The sequence below is a fragment of the Mus caroli genome, chromosome 4 (assembly GCF_900094665.2).
Source record: "Mus caroli chromosome 4, CAROLI_EIJ_v1.1, whole genome shotgun sequence".
Classification (NCBI taxonomy): Eukaryota; Metazoa; Chordata; class Mammalia; order Rodentia; family Muridae; genus Mus; species Mus caroli.
This window is the reverse complement of record NC_034573.1, coordinates 116,726,754-116,744,677: the sequence shown is the minus strand read 5'-3', so window position 1 is coordinate 116,744,677 and position 17,924 is coordinate 116,726,754. Positions and strand designations below refer to the sequence as shown.

At 42.7% G+C, this 17,924-nt stretch overlaps 1 protein-coding gene across 1 annotated transcript in view; it reads left to right on the top strand.

The window, feature by feature from the left end:
* The first annotated feature begins 300 nt into the window (after positions 1 to 300).
* The window catches only part of Zmym4 (zinc finger MYM-type containing 4), a 102,556-nt gene continuing 84,932 nt past the window's right edge, over positions 301 to 17,924 (top strand). Inside the window, exon 1 of the mRNA XM_029476446.1 lies at positions 301 to 716. Coding sequence (XP_029332306.1) covers positions 678 to 716 — 39 coding nt within the window. The 5' untranslated portion in view covers positions 301 to 677. The remainder of the gene's footprint in view (positions 717 to 17,924) is intronic.

Below are 17,924 nucleotides of genomic sequence, written 5' to 3'. Positions count from 1 at the left end.
AGGGTCACTGAGAACTTCAGCTCATCAGAGTTCTCTTCTTTTGGCAATATCTCTGTAGTCAGGTGTAGGGTGGTGATGTGAACCCCTCACTGACATTTCACCCAGTCCTCCAGATAGTCCTTCCATTAAGATCTTTCATTCTGACATCATCCCTTCGTCATGGTCCCTTTAAGGGAGCCGCCATAGTTGAGTGGTGGGAGCAGCTGCTGGCAGCAAAGAGACTAACAGGATTAGGCCTAGCCTGGGCCACTCACCGCGCACGCTCAGGACCGGGGGCTTGGTGGGAAAGGGAGGAGGGGCTTGTGGTGCGCCTGCGCATCAGGGGCGCGCGCAAGGGGCTGGTTTGGAGATCCCTTTAAGAAAACCACTGGCGGAGGAATTTCTCTGAGAGAAAATAATCCTCCTCACGGGGCCCCTTGGAGGCCATTAACCCCCCGAGTCCCGGCCCCCCTGCCCCGGCAGGCCCTCGCGCCCACGCGCCCGCCCGTGGGACCCCAGGAGCTGCGGCTAAGCGCGCGGGCCTCCGCCCCCCTCGTCACTCCCGCGCCAGGCCCGGCGGGGGCCGACGGGGACCGAACCGCAGCGGGTGAAGCGCCCGTGTCTGCAGTGTGGGCGGGGGCCGAGAGGGGCCGCGGCCGCCGCGCCGGGAGCCGCCGCGGTTCCGAGCGGGGCCCAACATGGCGGAGCGGGAGGTGGAGACCGGCCCCCGAAAGAGGGTAGGTGAGGTGAGGCCGCGGGCGGGCTGCGGGCTGCGGGCTGCGGGCGGGCTGGCGGGCGGGGGGCGGGGCGCGGCCGGCCCGGAGCAGCCCGGAGCTCACGGGTGGCGCGGTGGTCGACTGCCCGAGGGAGGGGCGGCCCGAGGCGGCACCGGGGTCCCCTCGGCAGGTGGGACAAAGCTCGGTGGCCGGCGGGGAGGGGGAGGGGCGGGGGCCGTGGTCCGCTTGGCTCCCCTCCCTTTGCCGGCGTGTGGGTGGTGGTGCGTATTCGGGGGGAGCCAGGGAGACGCAAGGTGTCAGACTCTGCTTCTGCATCCTCGAGGAAAAGGGAGTGTATGGAAGTTTCTCTGGGGAGAGGTCAGGTGGGGGTAGCGGTGGCGGGAAGAAGTCGTGGAGGATTGGTCGTCTCCCGAGGAGTAACCGGGAGGGTGCTGCGGGTACCCCGGAGCCAATTCATCTTCCTGCCTCCACTCCCCTCCCCCTTGACCGTTATCAAGCCCCAAAGTGGACGTGGTGCTCTTCACCTTAGAAGTGGGGTGGTTGTCTTGAAGTTGGGGGAATGTGTTCTGATAGCCACGGATGTGTTACAGGCTAGCATTCTTTACCTGCAGTTAGGAACGTGGAAGAGTGACAAGTTTTGTCCTTAGGATGTACCCAGCCAGCCTTGCCTGCCCTAGGTAAAGCCTTGTCTACACAGGAGTTGTAAGCCGTTTAAAAGTTTGTCTTGAAACTTTTTTTTATTTTAAATTTAGTTGTGATTCATTTTCTTCAGATGGAGAACAGTACTATCCACTGAGTAATGTTTTTCAAGGCTTTTTTTTTTTTTTTTTAAACTTCCCCTCACCCAGCATGTTAAGCATCAAGTTTGTTAAGTTTCCTATCAGGAGTCTTCCTTTTGGAAAGGGTCTCCAAATGATGAGTTAGTTGTTAAACCAAGCTGTTTAAAACATGAATCTTAACCAAAAATGCTTTTTCATTCAGCATGAATGTCTATTCAAAGATGCATACTGTTAACATCCTGAGTGCTGACTGTGTGCCTGACATTGCCTGAAGTGCTTTGTGAAGAGTTCAACCTCACAGTAACTATGCAGCCCATTTGTGGCTGAAATGTAGACTTATTTCCTATCTTACATAATTAAATCTGCAAAGTCCAGAGATTTGAAAACAGGTTTGCAAATGCTTGTGTTGGTTGCATTTAAGGGTTTTTTTGTTTTTTTAATTCTTCTAGTCCTGTTATTGGATCCTGGGCCTTAACATCTGATAGACAAGCCTATACCACTGAGGTAGACTCCTAGCCTGAGGAGTTCCTCTTTTTAAAAATGTAAACGATATTTCTCTCTAACAGGTCATTAGAAAACTTTATAACTGTCAATAAAAGTAAAAATACAGTTTAGATTCAGGGTGCTACTGCATTCCCAAACCCCTAGATTCTACTATTGACAGTTTTCCCAGATTCTTGTTTACCAAAGCTAGTTACTTCATCACACCATCTCTTTACCCAGTCATTCATTAGTCTTTTAAGTACACTGCATTTTAGCATTTTTAGTAATTAAAATGTAATGTTGGCAGTCTTAGGTTTGCAAATGTTAGGTCCTCTTCATATATTTATCATTGAACAGGTTAGGCTGTATTGATGTAATGTCTGTTCAGACAGGTCATTTACTGATATTGAATGCATATGTTTTGAAATTCTGAATTGTTTTCTAATTTCTGATTAGTAGTAAACTATCTTCATTATCTTGAGTGAGTGCATATGATATGTGTGGCCTACTAATTTAAATGTAAAGGGTCGATCATAGTGTGAATTCAGAGATACTCAGTCACTAGTGATATCACTATATGATATTTGCTTTATAGAGAGTCTTAGGAAAATTAGACTGCTTAAGGATATCCTTTCTCATGTATGTAAATATTACATTTAGCAGGTGGAAAAGGAATTGCAGGGAATTTTTTTTTTTTTTTGGTTTTTTTGAGACAGGGTTTCTCTATGTACGCCTGGCTGTCCTGGAACTCACTTTGTAGACCAGGCTGGCCTCGAACTCAGAAATCCGCCTGCCTCTGCCTTCAGAGTGCTGGGATTAAAGGCGTTCAACACCACGAGTGGCGTGGAAATTTTTTTTTTTAAAGCAGCAAATGGTCATAGTTTTAATCTTAGCACTCAGGAGCAAAGACAGGTGGGTCAGTGTAAGGCCATCTTGCTCTATACAGCAAGTTTCATGGTAATTAGGGCTGCATAGTGAGACCCTTTCTAAAGGTGACCCCTCTTTTTCTTCTCAGTGCTGGGGATTGAACTCAGGGCTTCATGCATGCTTTACCAGTGAGCCACAGCCCAGCTGTCAAACATTATATATGACACCATGAAACATGTGGAACACTTGCACAGGTTTTACATCATAAATTGTGGAGAATGTTTACATTCAGTATCTATAGCTTTAAAGATTTATTTTTAATGTGCGTGAGTCTTCAGCTTATCTGTGTGTCTGTGTATTACATACATGCATTGTCCACATGCACTGTCAGAAGAAGTTGCTAGAAACTCTGGGACTGGAATTCTAGATGGTTGTGAGCCACCGTGGGTGCTGAGAACCAGACCCAGGTCCTTTGGAACAGCAGCCAGTATTCATTTATTATTTTGTATGTATGAGTGTTTGCCTACATGTATGTGTGTGCCATGTGCATGCCTGGTGCTTTTGGAGGCCAGAAGAAGGCATTAAATAACCTAGAATTGGAAGTATAGATGGATATGAACTACCATGTGGGTATTGGTAACTGAATCCAGGTCCTGTGTAAGAGCAGCAAGTGTTCTTATCTACTTTTCATTCAATATATATATATTATATATATGTTATATATAATGTATATTATCTATATATATATGAAATGTATTTAAGTTAAAATTTTAATGTGTTGTCTGTACTACATTTACAGTGCCTGTGGTGTCCAGAAGGGGTATGTTGGGTCCCCCGAGACTTGAGTTCCAGACAGAAGGTGCCAAGTGGGTGCTGGGTTTTGAACTTGAGTCCTCTGGAAGAAGACCCAGTGCTCTTAACTGCTGAGCCACTTCTCCAGCTCCCCATCCAATATTTTCAATAGCTTTTGCATCCATAATCCACTTTATCGTTGGTAGTTCATTAAAATGTTCACGAGAGTTCATTTCTATGATACAAATGCCTTTTCTCCCATCCAGAATGTCAAATCCATTATAGGCAGATTGATGGGATTTATTTAGTACTCTTTTCTTTTCTTTGCTTTTCTTTTCTTTTTTGGGTTTTCGAGACAGGGTTTCTCTGTGTAGTCCTGGCTGTCCTAGAACTCACTCTGTAGACCACGCTGGCCTCAAACTCAGATATCCGCCTGCCTCTGCCTCCCAAGTGCTGGGATTAAAGGCGTGTGCCACCACTGCTCGGCTAGTACAGTTTTCTTTTTCTTTTTTCTTAAATTTTTTTTTGAAACTGTCTCATGTAGCCCAGGCTGGCCTTGAAATAGCTTTGTATCCACGGTTTACCTTGAGCTCCTGACTCCTGCTTCCACTTTTTTAAAAAAATATTTATTTATTTATTTATTTATTTATTATATGTAACTACACTGTAGTGTATCTTCAGACACTCCAGAAGAGAGCATCAGACCTCATTATGGATGGTTGTGAGCCACCATGTGGTTGCTGGGATTTGAACTCAGGACCTTTGGAAGAGTTGTTGGCACTGGCACTCTTAACCACTGAGCCAGCTCACCAGCCCCTGCTTCCACTTTCTAAGAGCTGGGATTACAGGCATGTGCCTGCAGGCCTGAGATTATTTTAATACATTTTAAATGTAATTGCACTTTGTTGCAGTTATCTGCATAGACCTATATGATACTATAAGGTAAATGTGTGAAATTTCATGGATGAAGTGGGATATAAGATTCTTACTGACTTTTGACTTTTATCATCTTAAATTATAAGAAAGATGAGCTATGCTGTATGATGAGATACATAACTTACCATGGGAGCCACACCCCTTTAATCCCAATACTGATTGTTTTAAAATAGTTGTGTTGACAACCTTAAATTGTGTATAGGTGTCTCATTTTCCTGTGTGTGTGGAGTTAGAACAAATGATAGCAGTTGGACTATATTGATTTGATATTTAATCAGATTGTATATGAATTCCATTTTCTCAGTTTGTGAACTAGGGTATGGATTGGTACTACCATTATCCTTCTGTGTTACATAGAGAACCAAGTTCGTACCTTTCTATATATGGGTAAAGATCAGCATATCCTCTCTTTGTCTTACACTTTAGTACCAGGATATTTTGGGAATATTATTTATGAATTATTTTAAAATTATAATTTTTTGTCTTCTAAGATAGGTGTTTTAGATTGATCAGGCTTATAAGTAGTTTACACATGACTTTTAATTGTGTTATGAAATAACAAGTCTAAATCTGATTGCCATATTTCATTGTAAAATTGCTATTTTATGGTTTATATTACAAAATAACTTTTGTAGTATTTAATGCTTAACCCTTATATATTAAATTTGAGATACTCAGTGTGCTTAAATATAGAAAGCATATGTATGAACAGTATGCTTATGTATTTGTAAAATACACTTATCTCTATGTATGTGTCAGGATACTTGTATATATCTGAACTTAGAGAAGGTTGTGGATAGCACTTATCAGGCTTTAGGAGATAGAGATAGAAAGAGATGAGAGAGTTCAGTAGTCTATTAGGCTTGAGAGGTGCTTCCACAGTAGAGAACACTGGCTACTCTTACAGAAGACAGGAGTTTGACCTAGTACCCACATGGCCTCACAAACATCTGTATCTTCAGTTCCAGGAGATCCAGTGCCCATTTCTATCCTCAGTAGGTGGTAGGGACATTAGGTTCCTAGACAATACATGCAGAACACCTCTCTACATAAAAATAAATAGATCTGGCTAGATGGATGGCTCAGCTGTTAAAAGAGAGTTTACTGCTCTTCTACAGGACCTGGGTTCAATTCTTACTATCTATATCAGGTAGAGTTCACAGCCAGTTATAACTTTCTGGTTCCAGGGTACCCAGTGTCCTCTTTTCTTTTTGGGCATGTAGTACACATAAACTCATATAGCCACACACACATAAATAAAAATGAAACTTAAGGGCTGGTGAGATGGCTCAGTGGGTAAGAGCACTGACTGCTCTTCAGAAGGTCCTGAGTTCAAATCCCAGCAACCACATGGTGGCTCACAACCACCTGTAATGAGATCTGATACCCTCTTCTGGTACGTCTGAAGACAGCTACAGTGTATTTATGTATAATAATAAATAAATCTTTGGGCTGGAGCAAGCAGGGAACTGAGCGAGTGGAGTTGATGGAAGGGAGCGGCCAACCGGAGTGAGTGGGGTTGACTGGAGTGAGCAGAGGTCCTAATACAATTCCCAACAACCACACGAAGGCTCACAACCATCTGTACAGCTACAGTGTACTCACATACATAAAAATAAATAAATCTTTTTTAAAAATGAAATTCAAAGTATATTACAAAGTATGGTCTATAGTATTATAATAATGTAAACATTGAACTGCATGTAGACAGGAATAAGAAATCACAGAAATAGGTAGATGATTTTTGATTGGGTTACAGACTTCTGTTTTGCTTTAATATTTTATAATAAAAATAAGTTTTCATTTGGTTTTTTAGACAAGGGTCTTGCTCTACATACAGCTACATTGATTGGCTCAAACTCATAAATGACTCTTCAGCCTGTCTGTCTAGCACTGGGATTACAGGAATGAACCACCAAGTTCAGCTGGAGTATTTTTTTTTTTCTCCTCCTAACCTCTAGAACTCTCCTTAAAATGGCCTTTAACAACATCTATTTAGGATGGCCTGTACTCCCCCCAACCCCCAATCTTGTTTCAAATGAGTCTTCTATCCTGTTACCCAGTTGACAGAAAGCAAAGAGAAAAATATACATAAATCTTAATCTTTTTATAAAGATTTATTTATTTTATGTATATGAGTACACTGTAGCTGTCTTCAGACACACCAGAGGAGGGCATGGGATCCCATTACTGATGGTTGTGAGCCACCATGTGGTTGCTGGGAACTCAGGACCTCTGGAAGAGCAGTCAGTGCTCTTAACCCCTGAACCATCTCTCTAGCCCCAAATCTTAACCATTTTAACTTTTTCTTTTCTCTTTCTTCCTTTTTTCTTTTTCTTTTGAGACAAGGATTGTCTTTGTACCTCTGGATGTCATGGAACTCACTATGTAGATCAGGCTGTCCTGCGACTCATAGATTCATCTGCTTCTACCTCCTGAGTGCTAAGAATTTAAGGCATTTACCAGCATGCCTAGCCTCATTTTAAGAATTTAAGATGGCTTTATAAATATATTCATGGTGTAATGCAACTATCACCAATTATTTTAGCCCAAATAAAAAACTTACACACTGAGTTGTTCCACACAGTTCTCTCCTTCTCCCTGGTAAATTCTAATCTGCTTCTGTGAGGTTGCCTGAGATGGATGTTTCCTATGTATTTTTTCTGTGGAGTCTGATAGATTACTCAGCACATTTTCAAGGCTTGACCAGACGTCATATGTATCAGAATTGCCCATTCTCTCATATACCTGAAGAAGTAATCCCATCATTTGTACCAGATTTTATTTTTTTGTTCATCAGTTGGCCATTTAGGTTTGTCTGTTGCAATTTCATCTGTAAATGTTGTTGTAAAGTTTGAGTCCTATCACTGTTACATGACTTGGTTACATACTTGACAATGGACTTGCTAGATGACATGGGGGATGTTTTGTTTGGAGATACCATAGGACCATTGTACCTACTTGCTTTACTGTTTTGCACCCATAAGGGATGCATGAAACTGCAGTTTCTCCATGTCTACATGAGCACCTCTTAATTTTATTTTTTGGCAATAATCACACTAGTGAGTATGGTGTAACATCTTTCTGTGATTCAGATTTGTTTACTTGCTGTTTTAATTTTGAAAAGGCATCTTTTTTTCTAGTTTATTTATTTATTTATTTATTTATTTTTGGTTTTTCGAGACAGGGTTTCTCTTTATAGCTCTGGCTGTCCTGGAGCTCACTTTGTAGACCACGCTGGCCTCGAACTCAGAAATCCGCCTGCCTCTGCCTCCCGAATGCTGGGATTAAAGGCGTGCGCCACCACGCCCGGCCGTTCTAGTTTATTTTTAAAGGTTTACTTTTATTATCTGTATGTATGCTGGTTAGTTTCATGTCAACTTGACACAAGCTAATAGTCCTCAAGAGAGGAGGGAGTCTCAGTTGAGAAAATAACTCCATGAGATTGGGCTGTAGGTAAGCTGGTTGGGCATTTCCTTAATTAGTGATCAATGGGGAAGGGCCCAGCTCATTAAGGGTGGGGCCACCCTGGGCCAGTGGTCCTGGCTTGAGAAAGCAGACTGAGCAAACCATGAGAGTATGCATTTCTCTGTAGCTTGTGCATCAGCTTTTGCCTCTAGGTTGCACAAATTGTGTAGCCACAAGCCTTACTGATCTTGGCTTTTTGTGCACAAAACCCATATTCCCATTGACACACTTCATTTAGCAAGAACAGTTAGGAATAAGCAGAGCTACAGAAGCCAGAAAGCAAGGTTAGTACATGTAGGGACTTTACCAGAATTATAGACTGTGATAGATGAAGTCTTTGTTACTGTTTTGGCAAGTGTTGGAGTCTGGAGTCTGTGTGCTGGGCTCTTTCTCAGAATGATTAGTGCCTTGGTAGCATCAGTTGTCCTAAGGTCTTGGGACCTGTTAGAGTTTGTTTTAGTTAGGGTTTTATTGCTTGGAAGAGACACTGACCAGGCCAACTCTTCTTATAAAGGACAACATTTAATTGGGGCTTGCTTACAGTTTCAGAGTTGTAGTCTGTTACCATCAGGTGGGAAACATGGTGGATTGCAGGCAGACGTGATGCTGGAGGAGCTGTGAGTTCTACATCTTGCTCTGCAGGCAGCAGAAGAGGACTATTACATTGGGTGTAGACTGAGCATAGGACACCTAAAAGCCCACCCCCACAATGGCACATTGAAGTGGAAATTTAAGGGCTCTTCAGAAAGTCAGTTGTGTTGGATGGTGTTTTGCTGGGGGAAACACATGAAAGAATGTTTTCCTGAAATGGATATAGGTGAAAGGCTAAGGTAGACTTTCGAGGGAATGTTTCACTGAGGCAGACACAGGAGAAAGGATGTTCTGCTAAAGCAAGCATGTGAAACAACATGTGATGAGGGATTCTTTACTAACAATAATAATGTATTGGTCTGTCTTACATTGTGTAGTTGAGTTGCATTTGTTGAGACTCTGTAGAGAGAGACACACCATAAAAGTTCTTGTGGTGTGTTGCAGCTTACTGCAGTTTCTTGCCACTTCCGAGGATTCAGACTGATTGACTGTGTGATGTCAGCTGAGGCAAGACCGATGGAGGATCGATGCATGATATTTGGAGGGAGTATGCATAGAACTCAATGGACAGTGTGAGGCAGAGCTAGGCTTGCTTATAGAGCTAGCTGTGCAACGCTTCTGGGTCTCTCATCTTTGCCTGGTCCCTCCTGTTACCACTGTGGCTAACCCAACTCTGCCGAACTGGACTGCTGGTATACTGCAGGTATATTGTGAAGTGTTTGTGAGTGGATCGAACTGCCACTGCTGACTCCTGTGAACTGAATTGCTGATTTCCTGACAATTTAGATAGGATTTGCTACAAAGAACTCTTTCTAAACAGGCCCACTTTCCCCATATCCTTTCTTTTTTTTTTTTTTTTTTTTTTTGGTTTTTGGTTTTTTGAGACAGGGTTTCTCTGTATAGCCCTGGCTGTCCTGGAACTCACTTTGTAGACCAGGCTGGCCTCGAACTCAGAAATCCGCCTGCCTCTGCCTCCCGAGTGCTGGGATCAAAGGCGTGCGCCACCACGCCTGGCTCCCATATCCTTTCTTTTATACTACCTCTGGTGAGTGGTGGGCTACAAGGGAAGTTAAAAGGTTTAAGAGCCATCATTAAAAGTAGACCTTGAAAAAGTTAAAGTTATAACACTCTTCTCCAACAAGGCCATACCTATTCCAACAGGGCCATATCTCCTAATAGTGCCATTCCCTATGGGCCAAGCATTCAAAAACATGAGTCTATGGGTCCATACCTATTCAAGCCACCACACAGTTCCTGCCCTGTTTGAGTTCCTGAACTTCTTGATATACAGTAATGATGACATGACACGTAAGCTAAGTAAACCCTTTCTTCTCAAAGGTGCTTTGATAATGGTGTTTCATCTCAGGAATAGTAACCTTGAGACCGTATGTGTGTGGGTATATGCATGTGAATGCAGGTGCCTAAAGAGCCCAGAGGCTTTAGATCCTCTGGAAGCAGGTGGTTGTGAGTTGCCTCAGTGTGGGTGTTGGGATCTGAACCTTGCCTCCCTTTAGTTTGTTTTTATTGCATTTATCTTGTGTGTTTGCTCAGACATACCCTTGTTGCACATGTGAAGGTAAGAGGACAACTTTTCAGCAGTGGGTTCTCTGCTCCCACTTTGTAGTTCTTAGGAATTGAACTCAGCTCATACTGCTTGGAGACATGTTCCTTTACTCACTGAGCCATTTTGCTGGCTCTTCTTACAGTTCTCACTTACTTTACTTTACTTTGTGTGTGTGTGTGTGTGTGTGTGAGGGGTGGTGGTGGCATGACTAATTGACTGTATGCATGTGTGTCTAGTACAGAGTGGAGATTAGAGGACAACTTTCAGGAATCAGTTTTCTCCTTTGTTTTTAGGTATGGTGTCTGGGCCAGCTGGTATGTATATTTCAGGTCATCTGACACATGAGCTTGTGACTCCTATATTACCTGGAGGGTGTGCTTGGATTTGGGTTGTGGTGATTTAATTAAGGACGTAAAGCTTATATGACATGAAATTAGTTTTCTGGCCTGGATTTGCATTTTTCTTTTTTGTTTTCTTCCTTTAACTTTATTGGTTTATGAATTTCACATCATGCACCACGATTCACTCATCTCCTCCTCCACTTGTACCTGGCCTCCACTTTGCAACCCCTGCTGCTCCTCCAACAGAGGAAAAAAAAATCTCGTTGTGGAAGCTGTAGTGTGTCATAGTGTGTCCCACATTATACCCTTTGTCCACATTTCCTTGCTTGCATATGTTCATTGCATGACTCATTGGTCTGGTACAAGGCCTCTGGCTTCTGCTACTCTGTCGATACTGGAACCTCACTGGTACTCCTTGGATATTTTGTTGTTGCCCTGTGTCATGGAGAGCCTGTAGTTTTGCATCTGTAGGACAGGCCCCTTCATGCACTACAGCAGTTTATTGATGGGTTAGATGGTGGGATGGGCCAATTTAGAGCCCTAAAACTGGGCCTGAGAGGTGGTGAGCTCTCCTGCCTGCTGTACCAGGGCAAGCTCTAACCTACTGCCTAGGTGAGGTGTAGGACCCGCTCTTCCAAGTGTTGAGGCTGGTGAAAGACATGGCCAGTTCTCCCACTCTCATGACACTGAGGCCAGCTCTCCTGCCTGCCGTAGATAGCAAGGGATGAGCGAGGGGAGTAGGGCATCCCTTCTTGGTGTGTGTGTCCCAACAGAGAGAAACAGGGCAGCTCACCTGCAAGCCCACGTGCAGGGCCAGCTCAGTTGTTCTGCTCAGGTGAGGTATAGGCCCACTCTCTTGAGTGCTTCAGAAGGTGAGGGGCAGAGACGGCTCTCCTGCCTGTCATAGGTGGCAAGGGGCAAGAGTAGGGAAGGGCGATCCTTCCTTGCTCATGTTGCTGCACAGCAGACAAGTTGCGGGACCCACACCCCTACTATCAGGGTCATCTCTACTGTGCTGTCCAAATGAGGGGCAGGGCCAGCTTTCCTGCTCTCATAACCTTATGAGGGCCATCTCTTCCACCCACTGCTGGTAGCAAGGGCAAAAGGGAGGGGAGGGGGTTTCTCCCTTGCTGACACCACTATACAGCTGACAAGAGGCAGGGCTGACTCTCCAACACTCATGTTCTTGGGGGCGGGCTCACTTGATAACCCCACATCCACAGTCAGCTCTACTCTGCTGCCCAGGGTGAGGGACAGATGCTTGAGTGCTGCAGCAGGTCAAGGTCAGGGCCATCTCTCCTGCTTTGATGACCTCAGGGCATTTTTATGAGGAGGAGGAGGAGGAAGAGAATGATGATGATGAGGATCTTTGTATGTGCATGTTGGCCATTGATACCACTTTGCTAAAATGTATATTTAAAGTCTTTGTCCTTTGTCTGGTTCTTAACTGACTTTGTCTCTTTTTTGCTGATTGTGGAAATTTTATTTGTATTCTTCATACTGAATTCTTCCTTGAGATAGGACCATGCTGTATAGCATGGGCTGGCTTGGAACTTGTGTTGCTTGAGCTAGTCTGGGATTTGTGAGTTTTTTAACCTCCCAAGTGCTAGGATTACAGGTATGTGCTGCTCCCATTACACCTGATCTCTGGTTGTTGAACTCCACAGGTGATTTGCAGATATTTTCTCCCATGTCTGGGCTATAGTTTTATACTTGTGAACATATCTTTTTGATGCACAGAAGATAGAATTTTTGTTTTGGTTTTGTACTAAGTTCAAGAGAAACTTTTCCCTCATTTTTATAATTTACGTATGTGTGTGTGTAAAAGAGAGAGAGAGAGAGAGAAAGAGAGAGAAAGTCAAGTGTTTTGAGTGAGCATATGTGTATAGGGTACATGTGAAGGTCAGAGGTTGGCTTTGTTCTGTGGTAGGATTCCAGGACTGAATTCAGGCCTTCCATCAAGTGCTTTTATTTACTCACTGGTTCCCAGAGAAGCCGTAAGTTACAGTCTGAGATTGTCCCAGTTGCTTATTTCCTATTCACTTTGTGTCTGTATGTTGGTTGTTATTTTTCCCTTCCTTACTTCAAGGGAGTAGTTTTTGTTTTTGTGCCAGGATGCCTGACTGAAAATTTCCTCTCTAAGATAATTTAAAAATGGGACTGGAGAGATGGCTCAATGGCTAAGAACACTGTTTTTTCAGGAAGACCATATTCAATTCCCAGAACCCACATGATGACTTACATCTGCCTGTAAATCCAGTTCCAGGGGATCTGACATCCGCTTTGGCCTCTTGAGTGCACCTGGCACACATGATGCTTATTATATATGTGAAGGCAAAACAACCATGTTACATAAAATTAAAAAAAGAAAAAGAAAAAGACCAAACCTATGTTAGATTTGCAGAGGTTTTTTTGTTTGTTTTGTTTTGTTTTGTTTTTTTTTTTGAGGCATGGTTTCTTTGTGTATCTCTGGCTGTCCTGGAACATGCTCTGTAGAGCATGCTGACCTCTAACTCAAAGATCTGCTTACCTCTGCCTCCTAAGTGCTGGGATTAAAGGCATGTGTTACTACCTTCAGGCAAATAGATTCCTGTTTGACACTTGACTCTATTGCTTTTCTCTCCATGCTATTTTATATGGTCCTGCTATTTTATATGGTGGCATAATAATGACTTAGCTGAGAGCCTTGCTGCTTTGTAGTCATCCTTGTTTTCCAGTGGAGATTGTTTCCTTAGCCTGTTGTTTTCTTGCACGGTTTCTTCTGTAGTATTGTGTGTGAGTGTTGCATTTAATAATTGAATGTTGCTCTTCAGAGGCTGTTCACCCTTTTTTTTTTCTGAGACAGGGTTTCTCTGTGTAGCCCTGGCTGTCCTGGAACTCACTATGTAGACCAGTCTGGCCTCGAACTCAGAAATCCACCTGCCTCTGCCTCCCAAGTGCTGGGATTAAAGGTGTGTGCCACCACTGCCTGGCTCACCGTGTTTTTGTTTTTTTGTTTGTTTGTGTTTTTGTTTTGTTTTGTTTTTTTCAAGAAATGTGAGACTCACCTTGTTTTTTGAGACGGGGTTTTTAATTGGCCTGGACCTTTGCTGATTAGCATGTATCTGTCTGGTGAGCCAAGTGGCTGGTGAGCCCTAGCAACCTAGGCACCTGATCTGCCTTCCTATCACTGGTGCATGCCATCATACTTGGCTCTTTTTTAATTTTTAATTTTTAATTTTTTATTTGTAGGTCCTCTGGCTCCAATTCAGGTTGTCTAGCTTGCAAAGCAAGCATTTTACTGACTTAGTCATCTTTCCTATGTATTTAAAAATTAAATTACGTGATTTCCTTACCCTTTCTTTGCCTCTGTTTTGTTTCTAAAACTCAAAAGTACTATTTTGCCGGGGAACCAATGAGTATTATTAGGCTTGCTTACTTAAGGAGCATGGATGAAGAAGTTTCTTTCTGGAACATGGACCCCAAAGCAGCCATACTGGAAAGTCTTTACCTAGCATACATAGGATAATGGCTTTCTCCACAGAAGTGTAAATGGAGACCTTTCAGGTAACCCTAGTCTATACACTTGAGCTCCTCTGGAGACCTTGAGGCCATTTTGCAATGAGGGATGAGTACAAATGGCCAGGAGGAGTGTCTAGAATCTCAGGTGAAGGTGCAGTGACTCACTCTACCCTCTCCTCCTATGAAGTAATGTGGACAGTCCATTTAAGCTGGATTGTGATGGACGTATACAAGCAGGCACAGCTGATCTGAAGATGGCTGTTTTCCTCAGAAGCCCACTTTCTACAGCAATGGTCCATTTAGGCATTTGCAGGGAAAATATTGTTCCATAATAGGTATGCACATATAGAGGATAAGTCCATTCCATTGCTTTTGTCTCCTTAAGCCTGTGATTTTTTTCATTTTCTGTATAATCCTAGTGAGACTCTAGTAATTCAACTTTATTAACTATGACTGTAATTGTCTTTAAGTTTCTACCAACAACCAAGTAAGCTGTTAGAGATGTTAACAGCACTTTTTAAAAATGTGTTTTGTGGTTTTTTTTAAATGTTTTTTTATTTTTAAAGATTTGTTTATTATTATATGTAAGTACACTGTAGGTGTCTTCCACACACCAGAAGAGGGAGTCAGATATCTTTACAGATGGTTGTGAGCCACCATGTGGTTGTGGGATTTGAACTCAGGATCTTCAGAAGAGCAGTCAGTGTTCTTAATCACTGAGCCATTTCTTCAGCACTTCTATCATTGAATATTTTTACATGTAGCTCTCAGGTTTCTATCTCCCCTCTTTCTCTCTCTCTCTCTCTCTTTTGAGGCAGGGTTTGTGTGTGTGTGTGTGTGTAGCCTTGGCTGTTCTAGAACTTGCTCTATAGACCAGGCTGGCCTCTTCACAGAGATCTGCCTGCCTCTGCCTCCTGAGCGCCTGCTCTCTTTTTTTTTTTTTTTTTTTTTTTTTTTTTTTGGTTTTTCGAGACAGGGTTTCTCTGTATAGCCCTGGCTGTCCTGGAACTCACTTTGTAGACCAGGCTGGCCTCGAACTCAGAAATCCGCCTGCCTCTGCCTCCCGAGTGCTGGGATTAAAGGCGTGCGCCACCACGCCCAGCTGCCTGCTCTCTTTTTATTTGATTTGATTTTACTTTTTTAAAGATTTATTTATTTATTTATTCATTATATGTAAGTACACTGTAGCTGTCTTCAGACACACCAAAAGAGGGCATCAGATCTCATTATGGGTGGTTGTGAGCCACCATGTGGTTGCTGGGATTTGAACTTCGGACCTTTGGAAGAGCAGTCGTGTGCTCTTACCCACTGAGCCATTTCACCAGTCCCGATTTTATTTATTTTTTATTTTTTATTTATTTTTAATTTTTAAAAATTTATTTATTTATTTATTTTTTCGAGACAGGGTTTCTCTGTATAGCCCTGGCTGTCCTGGAACTCACTCGATAGACCAGGCTGGCCTCAAACTCAGAAATCCACCTGCCTCTGCCTCCCGAGTGCTGGGATTAAAGGCGTACACCACCAGGCCCAGCTACCTGCTCTCTTTAAAGATAGCATTTCTCTATCTATTTAAGGTTGGCCTTGAATTCACCTTGTAGCCATAGCTGGTCTTGTTGTAGTTGTAGACCTAGTGCCGCAGTTCTCAGCCAGTGGGTCATGGCCCCTTTTGGAGGTTGAGCCCCTTTTACAGGGGTTGAATATTAGAAATCCTGAATATCAGATATTTATATTGTGATTCATAACAACAAAATTACAGTTATGAAGTAGCAATGAAAATAATTTTATGGTTGGGGGTCATCACAGCATGAGGAAGTATATTAAAGGGTCACAGCATTAGGAAGGGTGAGAACTAGTGATCTAGTGGCAATATCAAAACGATTGGTATCAGTTTTGAGGTAAATGAAAATCTTACTGCAAGGCATTTATTTCACATAAAGATAAACACCACAGGGTTTTCAAGAAAAGGATGTTTTTGTGGTAAGGATACATCATTTTCACTGAAGGGTTGAAATTGTTAGTTTCATTCTGGTCCAATCACTTGTTCTGTTCCTGATTCACATTCTTTATCAGTAATTGCTGTTATTTGGGTAAAACCAAATTAAACCAAAACAAACCAGTGACTAAATTATCCTGATTTGTAATTTAATAGTTCATGTAGTGAGCTGTAGCTGTCCTGGGACTGACTATGTAGACCAAGTTGGCTTCAGATTTAGAGATCTCACTGCTTCCCAAGTGCTGGGAATAAAGGTTTGCATAAGTTAGTTTGTTTTTAAGTTTATGGCAAGAATTCCTCTATTCTTGAATGTTATTTGAATTAAGCTAATGTATTGACATTTATTTATTTATTTATTTTGATTTTTCGAGACAGGGTTTCTCTGTGTAGCCCTGGCTGTCCTAGAACTCACTCTGTAGACCAGGCTGGTCTTGAACTCAGTAATCCACCTGCCTCTGCCTCCCAAGTGCTGGGATTAAAGGCATGCGCCACCACGCCCGGCCCTACATTTATTTTCTTCTGCAACTGTTCAAGAATACATAGAGAACCCTTCTCAAGTAATAGACTTTGTAGCCATCTTTACTGCTTTAACAATGAAGTGTAGTTCTGAGTGCTTGCTTGCCTTGACATGTAATCATACCCGATTACAGGTGATAGTGGGGCCAACTTTAATGCCACTGCTTGCTGGACATTATTGCCTTTCTGGTTGAGTTCTATACTACAGCCCAAGGATACAACCCAATCAGTTTATAGTTACATTGTGTCTTGTCTTTTGGAATTACAGTTAGAGGATAAAACACAGTATTTGAGTATGGAAAGCTTGATATTTATAGTTAGAAAAGTTGGTCAAGGTGATACGCACCTGTAGTCTCAGCACTTGGGAGGTGAAGGCCTATCTGAGCTACATGAGTACAAAGTTAGCATGGACTGTGTACGACGGTCTTAATGTCCCACCCCAACAAAGTTGTATAATTAGGAAACAGCAATGGGCAAGTAACTTGAAGATATAAATCAAACTCTAAATAATGGTAGGTTAGAGGGAACAGCTACAGCTCTGGCTTGGACTGAGGTAGAATAGGAAAGCTGGAGTGCATTTGGACAGTGTCTTACTCCCCAACCTTAAGTCTGAGGATTCAGGTCTTGTTGGAGAGTGTGAGGTCCAATGGATGCTGGCTGGAGAGATTTGAGATTTTGCACACTTTTGTTGCAAGCATGAGATCTCCCACCAGAGTGTTAGAAGAGTTTCTAAAAAGTTACTTACTAAATTTGGCTAAGTCATCTGTTGGGGCATTGGCAGAATTTCTGGGCCACTCCCCAATATCAGAGACTGAAACTGATGAATGGCTGCTCTCTGGAGGGCCTAACAGTTTGTGAGGAGACAACGTGTGTGTCTGATAGAGAAATGTGTACTTGCTGGAGAGTTGGTTTCTAGGGAGGCCATTGCTGGAGTAAGCAGGTAAACAGTGAAGTGGGAAGAGAAGACCCTTCGGAGTATTCCTCTAAGTGCTGTTTACTTACTTACACAGCACTGTGCCCAGTGGCAAAGGGGAGAAGGTATGGAAGTGTTAACTCTTATATCTGAATAACAATTATTTTGCCTTTGCATTGAAAGTTTTTTTTGGAAGGGGGGGCTTCTGGTATTTTAATAAATGTTTTATTTATTTATTTATTTATTTATTTATTTTGAGACAGGGTAGCCCTGGCTGTCCTCTAACTCACCCTGTAGACCAGGCTGGCCTCGAACTTAGATAAAAATTTATTTGTGTGAGTGTGCATGTGCTTATGTGTGCACCGTGTCCCACATGTGATTAGAGACTAACTTGTTTTTGTTTTTGTTTTTGTTTTTTTTCGAGATAGGGTTTCTCTATATGGCTGTCCTGGAACTCACTTTGT